Source organism: Heterocephalus glaber, unplaced genomic scaffold, assembly GCF_053883595.1.
Source record: "Heterocephalus glaber isolate CG9 unplaced genomic scaffold, H.glaber_assembly_v1.0 deba00001479, whole genome shotgun sequence".
Taxonomy (NCBI): Eukaryota; Metazoa; Chordata; class Mammalia; order Rodentia; family Bathyergidae; genus Heterocephalus; species Heterocephalus glaber.
Genome location: NW_028258316.1, coordinates 12,590,147 through 12,604,960, shown reverse-complemented (window position 1 = coordinate 12,604,960; position 14,814 = coordinate 12,590,147). Strand labels below are relative to the sequence as shown.

At 36.3% G+C, this 14,814-nt stretch overlaps 1 protein-coding gene across 1 annotated transcript; it reads left to right on the top strand.

Annotated features, from left to right (window-relative positions):
* The first annotated feature begins 12,423 nt into the window (after positions 1-12,423).
* Positions 12,424-13,362, top strand: LOC101721357 (olfactory receptor 1J21-like). Its single transcript, XM_004849634.1, has one exon. The coding sequence runs from the start codon at positions 12,424-12,426 to the stop codon at positions 13,360-13,362; it is 939 nt and encodes a 312-aa protein (XP_004849691.1).
* Positions 13,363-14,814: the final 1,452 nt, after the last annotated feature.

Genomic DNA, 14,814 nt, shown 5'->3' with positions numbered 1-14,814 from the left:
AACAGAAACACTGAACCAGCTGGCACAGAGTTGAGGTAGAACTCTTGAAGACATTGGTGTAGGAAAAGATTTTATGAACAAAACCTCAGTTGCTCATGAACTAGGACAAACAATCAACTAGTGGAATCTTTTCTTATTAAAAAGCTTCTGCACAGCAATCAAAACCACCACCAATGTGATGAGGTAACCCAAAATGTGGGAAAAAAATTTTCATCTGCTATTCTTCAGACAAAGGTCTACTGTCTAAAATCTATAAAGATCTTTAAAAATAAATCGGACCTCCCAAATTTAGAGATGCAATCCAAATATAGGTAACTGAAATGAACAGACATTTCTCACACAAAGAAGTAGAAATGGCAAATAAACATATGAGTAAATGTTCAACAGCACTAGTCATTCGAGTGTTTCAAAAGAAAACAACGCTGAGATTCTACCTCACCCCAGAAAGAATGGCTGCTCTCATGAAATCAACCAATAACAAAGGCTGGTGGGGATGTGGGGAAAGAGGAACCCTGGTCCACTGCTTGTGGAAGTGTAGACTGGTGTGACCACTGTGAAAATCAGTGTAGAGATACCCCAGAACTAGGACTGAAAGTCCCATTTGACCCAGCTATTCCCCTGCTGGATATCTTCACCAAAGAATTAAAAGTATCATATCATAATGGTACATGTGCACCCATGTTCATAGCAGCACAATTTGTAATAGTTAAAACTTGGAAACAGAGAGAAGGTGAGCTGGGCCCAGCACCCGGAAAGAAGCTCCCCTGCCACCTTCTCAAGCTCCTCGGGCAGAGAAGGTGAGCCAGTCCCAGCACCCAGAAGGAAGCTCCCCCACTGCCATCCCAAGCTCCTAGATCAGAGAAGGTGAGCTGGTCCGAGCACCTGGAAGGAAGCTCCCCCACCACCATCCCAAGATCCTAGGGCAGAGAAAGTGAGCTACGCGGACACCAGAAGCACCCCCCCCCCATGGAAATGAGAAGAAACATAAACAAGCCTCAAAAACAGACTTCTAGATCACCTACAGCAACCCCAAAGGGAAACGAGATGGAACAATCTGATACTCAACTACCTGGACTCTCTGAACTGGCAAAAAAAGAGGATCTGGGAAAAATGAAATCAGAAATAATTACTCAGATAACAGTAAGGATTGTGCTCATGGTGCAAGACATGATTAATAAATCTAGAGAGGACACAGATAAAAAAAATAGAAGATCTGAGGAACATGATGGAATCCCAACATAGGAAACAAATGGAATCCATAAAACAGATGCAAACAGATTTCCAGGAGATTAAAAACTCCATTGAAAGGCTGGGTAGCAGAATGAACCAACGTGAGGATAGACTTTCAGATATAGAAGAAAAGATTGCAATTAGTGACCAGGGAAAGAAAAATTGCTTTAAAATTGTAAAGGAACATGAGAAATCAACCCAGCAGCTGCTAGACAATGCAAAGAAGAATAACATAAGACTGATTGGAGTCAATGAAGAAAGAGGAGAGAGTGCAGATGATCTAAAAAAACCGTTCACAGAAGTGATGGCAGAAAACTTCCCAAGGAGAGGGAAAGAGCTTGACGTACAGATAAGTGAGGCATATAGGACTCCAGCTAGCCTTAATCAAAAAAAATCTACACATAGGCATATAATAGTTAGGAGTCCAGAAATCCAACAGAAGAATAAAATTCTATAAGCAGTGAGAGAAAAGAAACAAATCACATACAAAGGAAAGCCCATCAGAATCGCAGCAGACTTCTCAATGCAAACTCTCAAGACAAGAAGAGCTTGGAGTGATGTATTTCAAGCCTTAATGGAAAACAGTCTCCAACCCAGATTGATGTACCCTGCAAAACTATCTTTCAAAATTGATGGAGAAATAAGATACTTTCATGATAAAGAGCACCTCAGGAACTTCATGAATACGAAACCAGCACTCCAAAAAGTTTTAGACAATACCCTAGGAAAAGACAATGAGGATCACAACTCCAGGAAACCCAGCAGAATGAATCCATTGGGTGTGACAAATTAAACGCAAAGGGGGAGAATCCAACAAAAAGAAAAAGTCATGACAAGGCTTTTAAAACTTTTAACCTCATCTCCCTAATGAGTGTATAATTCAATCTTATTATTATACTGATTAGTATTTTTCTGATTCTAGAGTTGCACACCTTTCCTTGTGCTATACTGGCTATTTATCATCTTCTTATGTCTACTTTTTAATTGGGTTGTCTCTTAATGAGCTCTAAGAATTCTTTATATATTCTGGTCATAGGTTATATGCACTGTAAATATGGTCTGTTTAAGGACTACTTTTCATTTTAATGATATCATTTAAAGTTCTAAATTTTGATGGAATCTCATTTATCAATTTTTTTCGTTTATACACCATGTCCTTTGTATCCTAGGTAGTTCTTGCCTACCCTAATTTCATAAACATTTTCCCTTATAAAAGTTTTATACTTTTGGGCTTTCATATTTAGGTTCATAGATCCCTTCACGTTATTTTCATGTATGGAAATAAAGGGTTGAGGCTAATTTTTTATGTACAGATACCAGGTGTTCTAGTGCTGTTTGCTGAAAACACTATCTCTTCCTCTGCTCTTGAACTGAGCTTATATTCTATAAAATGCTAATGTTAAATAATCTTTCAAAACTCAGTGGCCCATATATGTGTGGTTCTATTTCTAGATTCTCTGTTTTATTCAAATGATCTATATGCCTTTCCTTATACCAAAACTACTTTGGTTATTGTAGCTTTAGAAGTCTTAAAATTAGGTACTAAACGTCTTCCAACACTGTTTGTGTGTGTGTGTGTGTGTGTTTTTGTCATTATTTTTTAACTTTTCTAGGTCCTTTGTACTCCTACATAACTTTTAAATTTCAATATCCAATTCTTCATTTATAGCAAGTATACACAGACCTGAATTTTTATATATACCTCGTGTTTTCTAATCCTGCTAAATTCAAGTACAAGTTCTAGGGGCTCCTAGAGATTTCTTAGTATTTTCTCTGTAGATGATCATTTCATCTACATATAAAGATTTTGCTTCTGCCGTGCCAATCCTATCCTAGTTGTGCCATTTTATTGCCAGAATATTTTGGTGTGGACTAGGTTTCAAAGTTTAATGGACAGATAAAGAGTAAGCATAACTGCCCTTGTTCCCCACCTTAAGGAGAAAGCATTGTATCTTCTCCATTCATATAAGGCATTCTTGCTGGAAGTATAGAGTACATGTCTTTAGTCTGTTGACAAGGTTCTGTTCTACTTCTAGTCTCCTGATAGCTTTTACCATGAACAGCTGTAGAATTTAGTCCAATACTTTTTCTCCAACTAGTGACAGGATCATATGGCTTTTGCCTTTCCTCTGTTAAAATGATAATTTTTGGGGGTGGATCTTCCAATGCTGAACCAACACTGACATCCCTATAACAAAACCTCTTTCTACATACTGACAAATCTGACTTCTAATAATTTGCTTTGTTAAACAAATGCCTATCTATGTTTTGTACTTTTTCTTCTATTATTTTTATCCAGTTTTAGGATTAGCTCAATGTTGAGTTCCTAAAATGAGGAGAGAAGTGTTCCTTCTTTTTTCTGCTTTAATTGTTTGATATAATTTATCAGTTAAAATGTTTATGAGCCTGCGGTTGTCATATAGGTAGGTTTTCAAGCTAGGAATATACTTTCCTTAATAGGTGCTATTCAAATTTTATATTTCCTCCAGAGTTAGTTTCATTAATTTGTCTTCCAAGGTACTTCTTAGAAGTTGTCAAATTTATTTCAAAACAGATTTTTGTAATATGCTTTGTATATCCTTTTACATTCTGTAAAACCTGTGTAATGTCTCCTAGATCTTGATATTGTAATTTTGAAAATGTATAATTGATATTGTGTAACAGGAAGAAAAGGTCTAAAGGAGCAGGGGAAGTGGGAGGGGTAGGGGAAAGGAAAAAAGGGAAAAGAAAATATATGAGAAAAGGAAAAAATGGAAACAAATTCTTTGCAAATAGGGAAGGGTGGAGTGGTTGAAAGGAGGGCAGGGAAGGGGGAAAAATAAGAACCAAAATAGTCATGTAATGGTACAAGATCCCAATGATGAATGTAACTGTATTTTATACCTAAAATGTACCAATAAACTTAATGGGGAAAAAAAGAGAACTTCTAGTTTGACTGTTGAAGACCAAGAGGAGTAATGTCATGGGGACTGCAAGCCCAAACAGCTTTGTAGATCTCAGAGTTTGCTTTTAAGAAGTAGTACAAGATGGAATTGCTATGTCAATACACCAGTGGCTAAAGTTATTATGAAACTAGACCTTGGACAAGGCAACATAAGTGTGCAAAGAGCTATGAAAAGTGAACTCGGAAGGGATAGTAACACAATCAATGAAGGACTGTGCAAAAGTACTATAGAACTTTCAGAAAACTCTCTACCTCCAGCTTCTGTTATGTTGACTGGCACAGGAAGTTTGCTACAACCTGGAAAGAGTTGCCGTCCATGCATTACAGTTGTGTTGTGTGTTATTCCCCAATCCAATCATAGATGGCATCAACTTTTAATGCGAAAAATTTCTCCAAAGAGTCAAAACATTGATATGCCGAAACTTCATGACGTAATGGGTACAAGGGCCCTGATGGTGTACACGTTTTCTCGGTGTGTGCTGTGCTGACGAAGTGGACCTTGATGAGGTTCTTGCTGCGAGATTAATTTCTCTCCTAACGGATCATCATCAGGAAATTCTCCAAGTGCCCTCTTACTCACAGACTGTGGTGGAGAAACAACTTGACTACTTTAAAAGAAGGAGCATATTAAAAGTTGTGGAAATGGACTCATTGTTCCTTTGCCAACTTACTCTTACTGTAAACAGAACAGTGCGCAGGCATTTAATGAACAAAAGGATTCTGCAGCTCAAGCTGCCATTGCAGAACCTTTAGAGAATATCATTTAAAAACAGGAGTTTACCTCAAAGGAGAAAAGAAGAAAAGTAAAGCAGTTTCAGAAGGAATATCCCTAGATATATAAGAAGAGATTTCCAACCACAGAGAGTGAAGCAGCACTCTTTGGTGACAAACCTACTACCAATGCTTGATTTTAAGAAAACCAAAGTTTCGTAGTCTCAGATCCTAACTTGATTAAAATTGTCTAATGCTTATAGAACTTTGATACATGAAGTCTTATCTGCGAATCTAGCTCTAGAAATGAAGTCTGTTATTAAGTCTTCTCTAAATAAACGTATTATGTGAAAAACTGCCAGAATCATTATTTATCATTGCGAGCTGCTAAAAAGCTCCTGCATTTCAACTGAACGGATGTAACAGTAGTTTATTTTAACCAAAAACCAAGTATTTTAACCAGAAACAATCTTTTGTTTTTAAACATAACTATTTGGAAAAGCTGTCATGCTTGTACTAAAGTTTTATTTACTTGAATTTTGAAAACTAAGCTATGATCATCAAGAATAATTTGTAATTCTGTTTTTAAAGAAAATGTCTGCTCCTGTGCTTATGGCTAATAGCTGAAGAGCTAGTTGTTTAGGTTGCTTTGTTTCTAAGTATAAGAATGTGAAGAATATTTGGAAGTTCATTGAATTTTCAAGTGCTAAATATTGAAAGAAAAACAACTTGGAAACAGCCCAATTGCCCATCAACTGGAGACTGGATAAAGAAAATGTGGTTTTTTAAATAAAATGGCATACTACTCAGCCAGAAAAAATGAGAAATTAGAGGTATTTATAGCTAAATGGATGTACATTGAGGTGATACTCGTAAGTGAAATAAATAGGATACACATGTATAAATACCAAATAGTCCTTTAGTGTGTGAGAAACTGAAAGTGCAAATAAGGACTAAAAGTTATAATAGATAATTTGAAATAGGAAGAAAAGGGGGAAAGGGGAAGAGGAAGTGGGAGAGGTTGGGGAAAGGAAAGAAGGGAATGGAATTAATATGAGAAAATTAAAAAGTCTTTGCAAATAAGGAGGAATGGAGGGGTTGAAGGGAGGGGAGGGAATGGGGAAAAATAAGAACTAGAGAGACTATGTAAAGGTGCAAATTTCCAATGATGAATGTCATTATATTGTATACCTAAAATGTACCAAGAAAATTACTTTAAAAAATGTAACCACTTATAAACTTATTTCGAAAACATATTACATGTTAGCATTTAAATAAACCTGAACTCTTTAATTTATTTATACTTTAGGTTTCTTGTATAAGAGAAACCATACGATATGTAAGCTTGTGTGTCTAATTTATTTTACTTAACATTATGGTCTCAAGGTACATCCATGTCCTTATAAATGATTCAAATTTGTCCTTCTTTATGGCAGAGTCTTACAATTCAATTTCTTGAGTATTTAAAAGCCTATTACCAGAGAACACAAAAACTTGTTTTGATGAAATGCCCAACTTTGTTTCTAGTCTAAGTTTTGTAAGTTTAACGAAGGGCTGTTTTAACATCATGAAAACCTTGTTGCTTTAGACATAGAAGACTCTTTGACTAACTTTCTAATTGCATCCAATTGAATTTCATGAATTGATTTTTTTCTTCTTTTTTATTCTTCTAATAAAAATTTAAAATTGAGTGATGCCAAAGTTCCATGTAATAAAATTTTAGTCATAAAACAATCTTTATATGGGGAGGTTTCATGGTGTTAGGAAAACCTTGACTGACTTGGGTAATAGAGATATTAAACTTTTTTTTTCTCTTTCCCATTAAGTTTATTGGTACATTTTCAGTATAAAATACTGTTACATTCATCATTGGGATCTTGTACCTTTACATGAGCATTTTGGTTCTTTTTTTTTTTTTTTTTTTTGGTACCGGGGATCGAACTCGGGTCCTTGTGCTTGCAAGGCAGGCAGTGGAACCACTGAGCTAAATCCCCGGCCCTTGGTTCTTATTTTTTTCCCCTTCCCTTGCCCTCCCTTCACCCCCTCCACCCTTCCCTATTTGCAAAGACCTTGTTTCCAATTTTTTTCCTCTTTTCATATTTTTATATATATCTTATGTTTTCTAATCCTGCTAAATTCAAGTACAAGTTCTAGGGGCTCCTAGAGATTTTTTAGTATTTTTTCTGTAGATGATCATTTCATCTACATATAAAGATTTTGTTTCTGCTGTGCCAATCCTATCCTAGTTGTATCATTTTATTGCCAGACGATTTTGGTGGGGACTAGGTTTCAAAATTTAATGGACAGATAAAGAGTAAGCATATCTGCCCTTGTTCCCCACCTTAAGGAGAAAGCATTGTATCTTCTCCATTTATATAAGGCGTTCTCACTGGAAGTATGGAGTACATGTCTTTAATCTGTTGAGAAGGTTCTGTTCTACTTCTAGGCTCCTGATAGCTTTTACCATGAACAGCTGTAGAATTTAGTCCAATTCTTTTTCTCCAACTAGTGACAGGATCATATGGCTTTTGCCTTTCCTCTGTTAAAATGATGACTTTTGGGGTGGATCTTCCAATGCTGAACCAACAATGTCATCCCTATAACAAAACCACTTTTTACATCCTGCCAGATCTGACTTCCAGTAGTTTGTTTTGTTAAACAAATTTCTATCTATGTTCATACTTTTTTGTTCTACTATCTTTATCCAGTTTTAGGATTAGCACAATGTTGAGTTCCTAAAATGAGGGGAGGAGTGTTCCTTCTTTTTTCTGCTTTACCTGTTTGATATAATTTATTGTTTAAAATGTATATGAGCCTGCTGTTGTCATATAGGTAGGTTTTCAAGCTAGGAATATACATTCTTTAATAGGTGCTATTCAAATTTTATATTTCCTCCAGAGTTAGTTTCATTAATTTGCTTCCAAGGTACTTCTTAGAAGTTGTCAAATTTATTTCAGAACAGATTTTTGTAATATGCTTTCTATATCCTTTTACATTCTGTAAAATCTGTGGTAATGTCTCCTAGATCTTAATATTGTAATTTAAAAAATGTATAACTGATATTGTGTAACAGGAAAAAAAAGTCAAAAAGACCAGGGTAATTGGGAGGGGTAGGGGAAGGGAAAAAAGGGAATGAATTGATTTTTAAAAAAATAATACTTGCTGGGTGGCACCTGGGAACCCTAAGGAAAAATTGGAGGAACCACATATTCTGGAGAAACTGAAGCAAATTGGTTTGGGCAGGTGTTTTTAGCCTCAGAGGGAGTTTTGTCCAGTAGTCCAGAAGGCTTAAAGGGTCCTCCAGGGAAATTTTCTCCTGTTTTTTGTATATAGAATTATAAATTTGAATTTAACTCTTAGCAACTTTCTAAAGAAAGGAATCTTAAACCTTTCTTCCTTTATACATTTATAATTTATGAAAACACATTTAATAGACAAAATATATCCATTTTCTGTAAATCCTAGCACTGTGCTAGCTATAGGAGCTGGTGGCTTAGATTGGGAGAAAAATATCTAGTTCTTCCTGACCCAGCTGGAGCATCTGATGCCCAATAAGGCAGAAGCTAAGAATGAGGAGGACTGCAGTATACATGTGTGTGTGGGGGGGCTAGGACATGGGACCCTAAGAAGAGCTTCCAGAGTTTAATGTTTGTCTCGGACTAAAGAACAGCTTCAGACCATGCACTGGGATGAACTGTAGTCTAAGAAGACTTGCTGGGGGTGGCTTTCCTGATGGGGGGATGGTACCTCAAAACTCAGGGCAATAGTCCAGCACCAGTTGCAGAGGCAAAACCAGCTCCAGTGTCAAGTCTACCATGAACACCAAAAGTAGAGTTAACTCTAGAGCTGAAGGCAGCTTCCTAGCTAGGTTCTGTTTCAGTATTGCCAGATCTACCACTACCTCTATGTGGAGCTAGTTATGGTTTAGTTATGGTTTCAAATCACAGTCAGACTCACCACTAAGTCTAACATTGTCTGTGGAGCTACATTTACCTAAACTACAAGATCCAGCACCAGAGCCAGGTCTGGAGACACTTTCAGCAAGGTATTAATGTATTGTTAAAGCAAAGAGAGGGTGGAGGAAATTTTGTTAGTCCTTGATTTCTATGAAGGACCTTGAAATGATTCCTGAAGTCTAAATATCTTACAGGACTTCCTCATCCAAATAGTAATTCCAATCACAGATTGTTCTTTTTAGATAAACAGACCCAGAATAATAATATTTATAAACATTAACACTTCTTCACTTGAATAATGAATAGATGATATTCATTTATTACCAGATATTAAAGAAATGGAACTGGAAATGTATGGAATAGATTTTTTTTTTGTACCAGGGATTGAAATCGGGACCTTGTCCTTGTGAGGGAGGCGACCCCAGCACTGAGCTAAATCCCCAGCCCTTGGGATATATTTTGTAAAAGTTCCGTGGGAAGCTTGTATGGAATGTTTATTTTATTGTATTGTGAGAATCTTGCACCAACGGAGTACTAAAATGACAGCTTTGGACAAGAGACAGATTAATATCAGCTATATTTCCTGTCCCTGAGTTCACTGGTGACAATGATAAATAATTTTCCTCACTCTTTTAGTCAGAGAATGAAGGTATTGGAGTGTTTCTGTTGTTTTTGAGGTATCATGGGATTTGGAACCAAGACACTTGGATTGTCAATTCAATAATCACCTGCTTTATGACCAACTCTGAATCACATTTTCCACAAGGTAAACTGAGAAGACAAAGAGCTTCGTGAATCCCCAAAACTCTAATGGCTGCCTCATGGTTATCATTATTCCTCCAGAGGTCAATTCTCCAATGACTTCTTGAACAAATAGTTCTACCCTCAAGGGACCCCAGCAAAGAACCAAATACTGTGTGTTTGTTGCTAATTTTGAGTTGGGGGATGAGAGATTGCTCCTCAGGTCTTTCCCTTGGTTTGTAAAATTAGAACTCACATCAATTTCTCAGGACCTGTGAGCTAATGTATCACTATATTTACTGGGTGTGATTCTGAACTAATAGCTCTTCTGCAAGCTGCAAGGAAACTTTGAGCCCACGGAGACTCTCCTTGTTTCTCTGCACTCCTTGTCTTCTAGAGAGAAATTGGAAAGCTTCCCTTGCTTTGTTTCTGAAGGTATCTGGGCTCATTGCTTAAGGGTTCGTATCAGAGTAGGAGCAGATTTAACATTCTGTAGTATGATTGACTATGGATGTGTCTGTCCAGTGTATGCTGCTGATCCCTAAATACTACCTCACTCACAGCACAGTTTGAAGAAAAGCTCTGGGTAGATAGTTCACCTTGTGCTGAGTATGTCATTTTTGGAAGGATAACGCAAAGCAATTCTTTTAGAATAATCTATCTGAGACTGACAATATACTTAGTATTAAAGAAGACATTAGAAAAATATATCTTCTTTTGCATACCTTTAACTCTGGTAAATATTGATTTTTCTTGAAAATTTCGTATCAAATCTCTGTAACTTTATTCCTCTCTGCTGCCACAATCCAGCTATAAGGAGCAGTTTTTTTTAACCCAAAGAATATTAGCCTTTTATTCAGATACCTGATGATTCTTTTCTCTTGCTGTAATCTTATCTCTACCCAGGAAACAACAAGCTATTTAAAATTTTTAGTCATTTATTTACTTAAATCTTCTCTTCAGTGTACTGCTGCTCTAGAATAGAACTAAAAATTTTTTGCAGAAGACTCTGTCCTCTTGATAATTCTCTCCAAATATTCCCAGGATATCCATGGTCTTGAGCTGTTTATGTTCCTTGGATGTCATAGCCTGGTATATCCCAACACTTCACTAAGGCATCCATATTAATATTCTTCCAGTGAGAGATTCTTCATTTAGGAGTACCTTAAATAAGACATATAAATGAGCTTCCTTTTAACCTTAGCCTCTTGCATTTTGACAATCTATAAAAATCAATTTTTCTCAAATTGAATTTCTAGGAATTTATTATATGAAGGATGACATGAGGAATTTTATTTATTGCAATATTTCTGGAAATGGCAAAATATTAAAATATCTACATGTGCAACATCCAGCTAGTTATCATTTTTACTGTGATAAACCAATTAATGTTAACATGGAAATGAGTAACATGACAGTGTATGTAACCTATCTCATATAATACGACAGTGAGAGGATTTTAAGCATAATGGGATTTAAAATGTAGGCATTATAAGATAATGTCAGTCAAGTTGAGATAATTGGTTTGGTATGTAAACTTCAGTTACCTCCAAAATGAATGATGAGTCAAAGAGTGTGCCATGTCCTCAGCTCTCAAATGCAAAGACCTCCAGGTTGAATAAGTCTTTATATACACAATGAATTCCATTTTTTTCAGATAGACCATCATGTTCTCTTTTCTATTGTTTTGTGATTACTCAAATGGATAAAACTATAACAAAATGGTTTGGTGGAGAAAGAGATTAGCAAAGTGTAAAGAATATTAGAATAATGACAAGAAAAATGTCAGTTAACAATGTTTCCCATAACCTGCTGGGTGTGGTGGCACCTGTTTGTAATCCCAGCACTCAGGAGGCTGAGGTAGGGAGGAATGCCACAATTTCAAGGCCATGCTGGACTAAAAAATGATATCCTGTTTCAAACAAACAAAAAAAAAAATCAAACTTTACCGGAAGCTTTGGATAGGAAACAAGAAAGAAGAAAGTATTATTTGCTGGTCCTACTCAGACATTTACAGCAGCCTCTTATTTGTCAAATCCTGAATGTGTCCAGAAAACCCAAATATTACCCCTGTGTTCTCACGTTTTCAGTAGGAATGATTTAGTTTGATATGAGGTAAGAATAAGGTGGGAATGAGAAAGAAAAACAGACTTTCACTTCATATTCCATGAAAATTCCTATAAAATGGGTAATGAAACACTGAAAATATGGAATGGGAAAGCATTTTTTAAAGGACAAACCAGTTGATGAGCTACGAAATATGTGCAAAGATATTTTATGTTATAATATACATTCATACTTTGAAAGCACTTCTTCAACCTGCTGCATATATTTCCCCAAAATCTTCACATCCTAATATCTTACACACCCAAAGCAGCCAACCAATTGGATTCCTTTACTTTGATCTGATCATTGGAAATGTGTTAGCAAAAGATTACTTCAGAGACATGAGGAAGGTTAAGAGAGGTCAATAAACCTTTAGAGATCATCTACTGGTTTTCTATTAAGTGATACTGACCTATCTTTGTGTTGAAATCCATAATCTCAGATTTCTGTCACCATCTCTGGGAATCTTCATGTTAAAACTAGGTCTGACCTGGTAATCATTCAGAAAGTTTGTGTTTCTCCAAAGAATAATGAGTTAGTTTTCAGGTGGACAAATAATGTCCTTTGTCTAAATCATTACGAACCCACTTGTGGCAAAAAGCCTGATATATAAAGATTAAAATTTGCAGATACTGATTTGTTACAAACCATGTTTTTGTCATGTAATGGTCACAATGAATTTACATTTTCACGCTTCTGTTTCTTGCATCTCCAGCATAATACAGAAAGAAGAATATGAGAAGAGATAATCAGAGCACTTCATCTGAATTCATCCTCTTGGGGCTCCCTATAAGGAAGGAGGAGCAAGGCATGTACTATGTGCTGTTCCTGGTCCTGTACCTGACCACAGTGCTGGGGAACCTGCTCATCATCCTGCTCATCAGGCTGGACTCCCGCCTCCACACCCCCATGTACTTCTTCCTCAGCCACTTGGCTCTTGCTGACATCTCCTTCTCATCAGTCACAGCTCCAAAGATGCTCACGAATATGCTGACTCATAGCCAATCCATCTCTTATGCTGGGTGCATTTCACAGGTATTCTTTTTCTTATTATTTGGTGGAGTTGACAGCTTCCTTCTCACTTCAATGGCCTTTGACAGGTATGTGGCCATCTGTCATCCCCTCCACTACAACATAATCATGAGTCATATCCTCTGTGTCCTGATAGTAATTTTGTGCTGGCTCCTATCCTCTGGCGCTTCCCTTGTGCACACTCTCCTCCTAGCCCGTCTCTCTTTCTCTAGAGACAATACTCTCCATCACTTTTTCTGTGACCTTGTTGCCTTACTTAAGCTGTCCAGCTCAGACACTACCATCAATGACCTGGTTATTCTCATTGTAGCATCAATGGTTGTTACTCTGCCATTCATGTGCATTCTGGTGTCTTATGGCCACATTGGGGCCACGATCCTGAGAGCTCCCTCCATTAAGGGAATCTGCAAAGCCTTGTCCACATGTGGTTCTCATCTGTCTGTGGTCACTCTCTACTATGGAGCAATTATTGGGATCTTCTTTTTTTCCTCCTCCAATAACACTAATGACAAGAATATCATTGTCACTGTGTTGTACAATGTGGTCACACCCATGCTGAATCCCTTCATCTACAGTCTGCGGAATCGGGATATGAAAGGAGCTCTCAGGAATCTCCTCAGTAGAGGAAGTTTGTCAATGTGATAAGCATTGTATTTCCTATTGTCTGGATGTGAGAAATTCCCAAAGACACATTTCATCCTTTCTTTGAGTTGTTATTTCTTGGTGACTATTGATGGAACACTTTTTTACACCTGAATTCCATGTTAGACATAGTTTTTCTGGTTGTGCTGTTGATTTTAAGTGTATTGGGAAAGCTTCTTACAAGCATACCTAAAATATTATCTTTTCCTATATTTCTGTTTTTCACGTTTTCTTTCCTCTAGAAAAGATTTACATTTTTATGTAGTCACAGCTTTTAGTCTTTTTTTAATGGGATGATATGTAGTCTTTGATAGCAAATCTTTTTTGCCTGGCTCAACATAACAAAATTTTTGTTCTGCTAGGCTTACGAATTTAGTTCAAAATATATTCTGAATTTATTTTTCTTAGTAATATTCATAAGAAATATAATATGATTTTTAGCAACATTCACAAAAAATAGAATATGATTTTTAGCAACATTCATAAGAAATAGAATATAATTTTGTTTGTTTTTTATTTTAAATTACAAATAAAAATTGTAAATATTCATAACATACCATGTGATTTTTGATGCATTTATTCATTGTGTAATGTTAAATGTGTAATGTTAAATGTTTCCTCAAACATTTATCATTTCTTTTTGGCAAAACCATGCAAAAGCTTGTATTCCAACTTTCTTTAAGAATACAATATGCTATTATCTATATTCACCCTACTGTGCAATATTACATCAGAATTTGTTTCTGCTCTTTAACAATTTTGTACCAGCTGACCAACTCTTACCCAAATGTCTTTCCTCTCACTTATCCTCAGCTTTTTGTATTATCTTAAACATTGTCATTTTTCCCCCCCTTTGGCTTTCAGAATTTTTCTACTAAGAACAGTGCTGATACAATGATTCAGAAAGGGATGGGGTAGGAAGAAAGAGGAAAATATGTATATATATTCTCCAATGCCTATTTCAAAACTTTTGCAAATTTTTTTTTTTAGTTCTTTTATTGGTACATTTTAGGTATACAATTCGTGTACATTTATCATTGGGTGTTTGTACCTGTACATGATATATCTTGGTTCTTGGTTTTTTCCCCCCATTATCTGTGTGCCCTTCACCTCCTCCACCCTTCCCTATTTTTTTTTTGTATCGGGGATCGAACTCAGATCCTTGGGCTTGTGAGGCAGGTGCTGGAACCACCCTTCCCTATTTACATAGATTTCATTTCCATTTTATTTCTTTTCTCATAGTTTTTCCTTTCCCTCTTTTCCTTTCCCCTTCCCCTCCCTTCACTCCTTCGTCTTTGGACCTTTTTTCCTATTTCAAATTATCAATTATTCATTTTAATCATTTTAACCCTTGTTTACCCTATCAGTTTCTCACACTAGAGAAATTATTCAGTATTTACATATATGTGTCCTATTTATTTCACTTAAGAGTATGGCCTCGATATGCATCCA

Bases quoted from the DNA above. Each gene is read 5' to 3' on its own strand.
- LOC101721357 (XM_004849634.1), top strand. From the start codon at position 12,424: ATGAGAAGAGATAATCAGAGCACTTCATCTGAATTCATCCTCTTGGGG.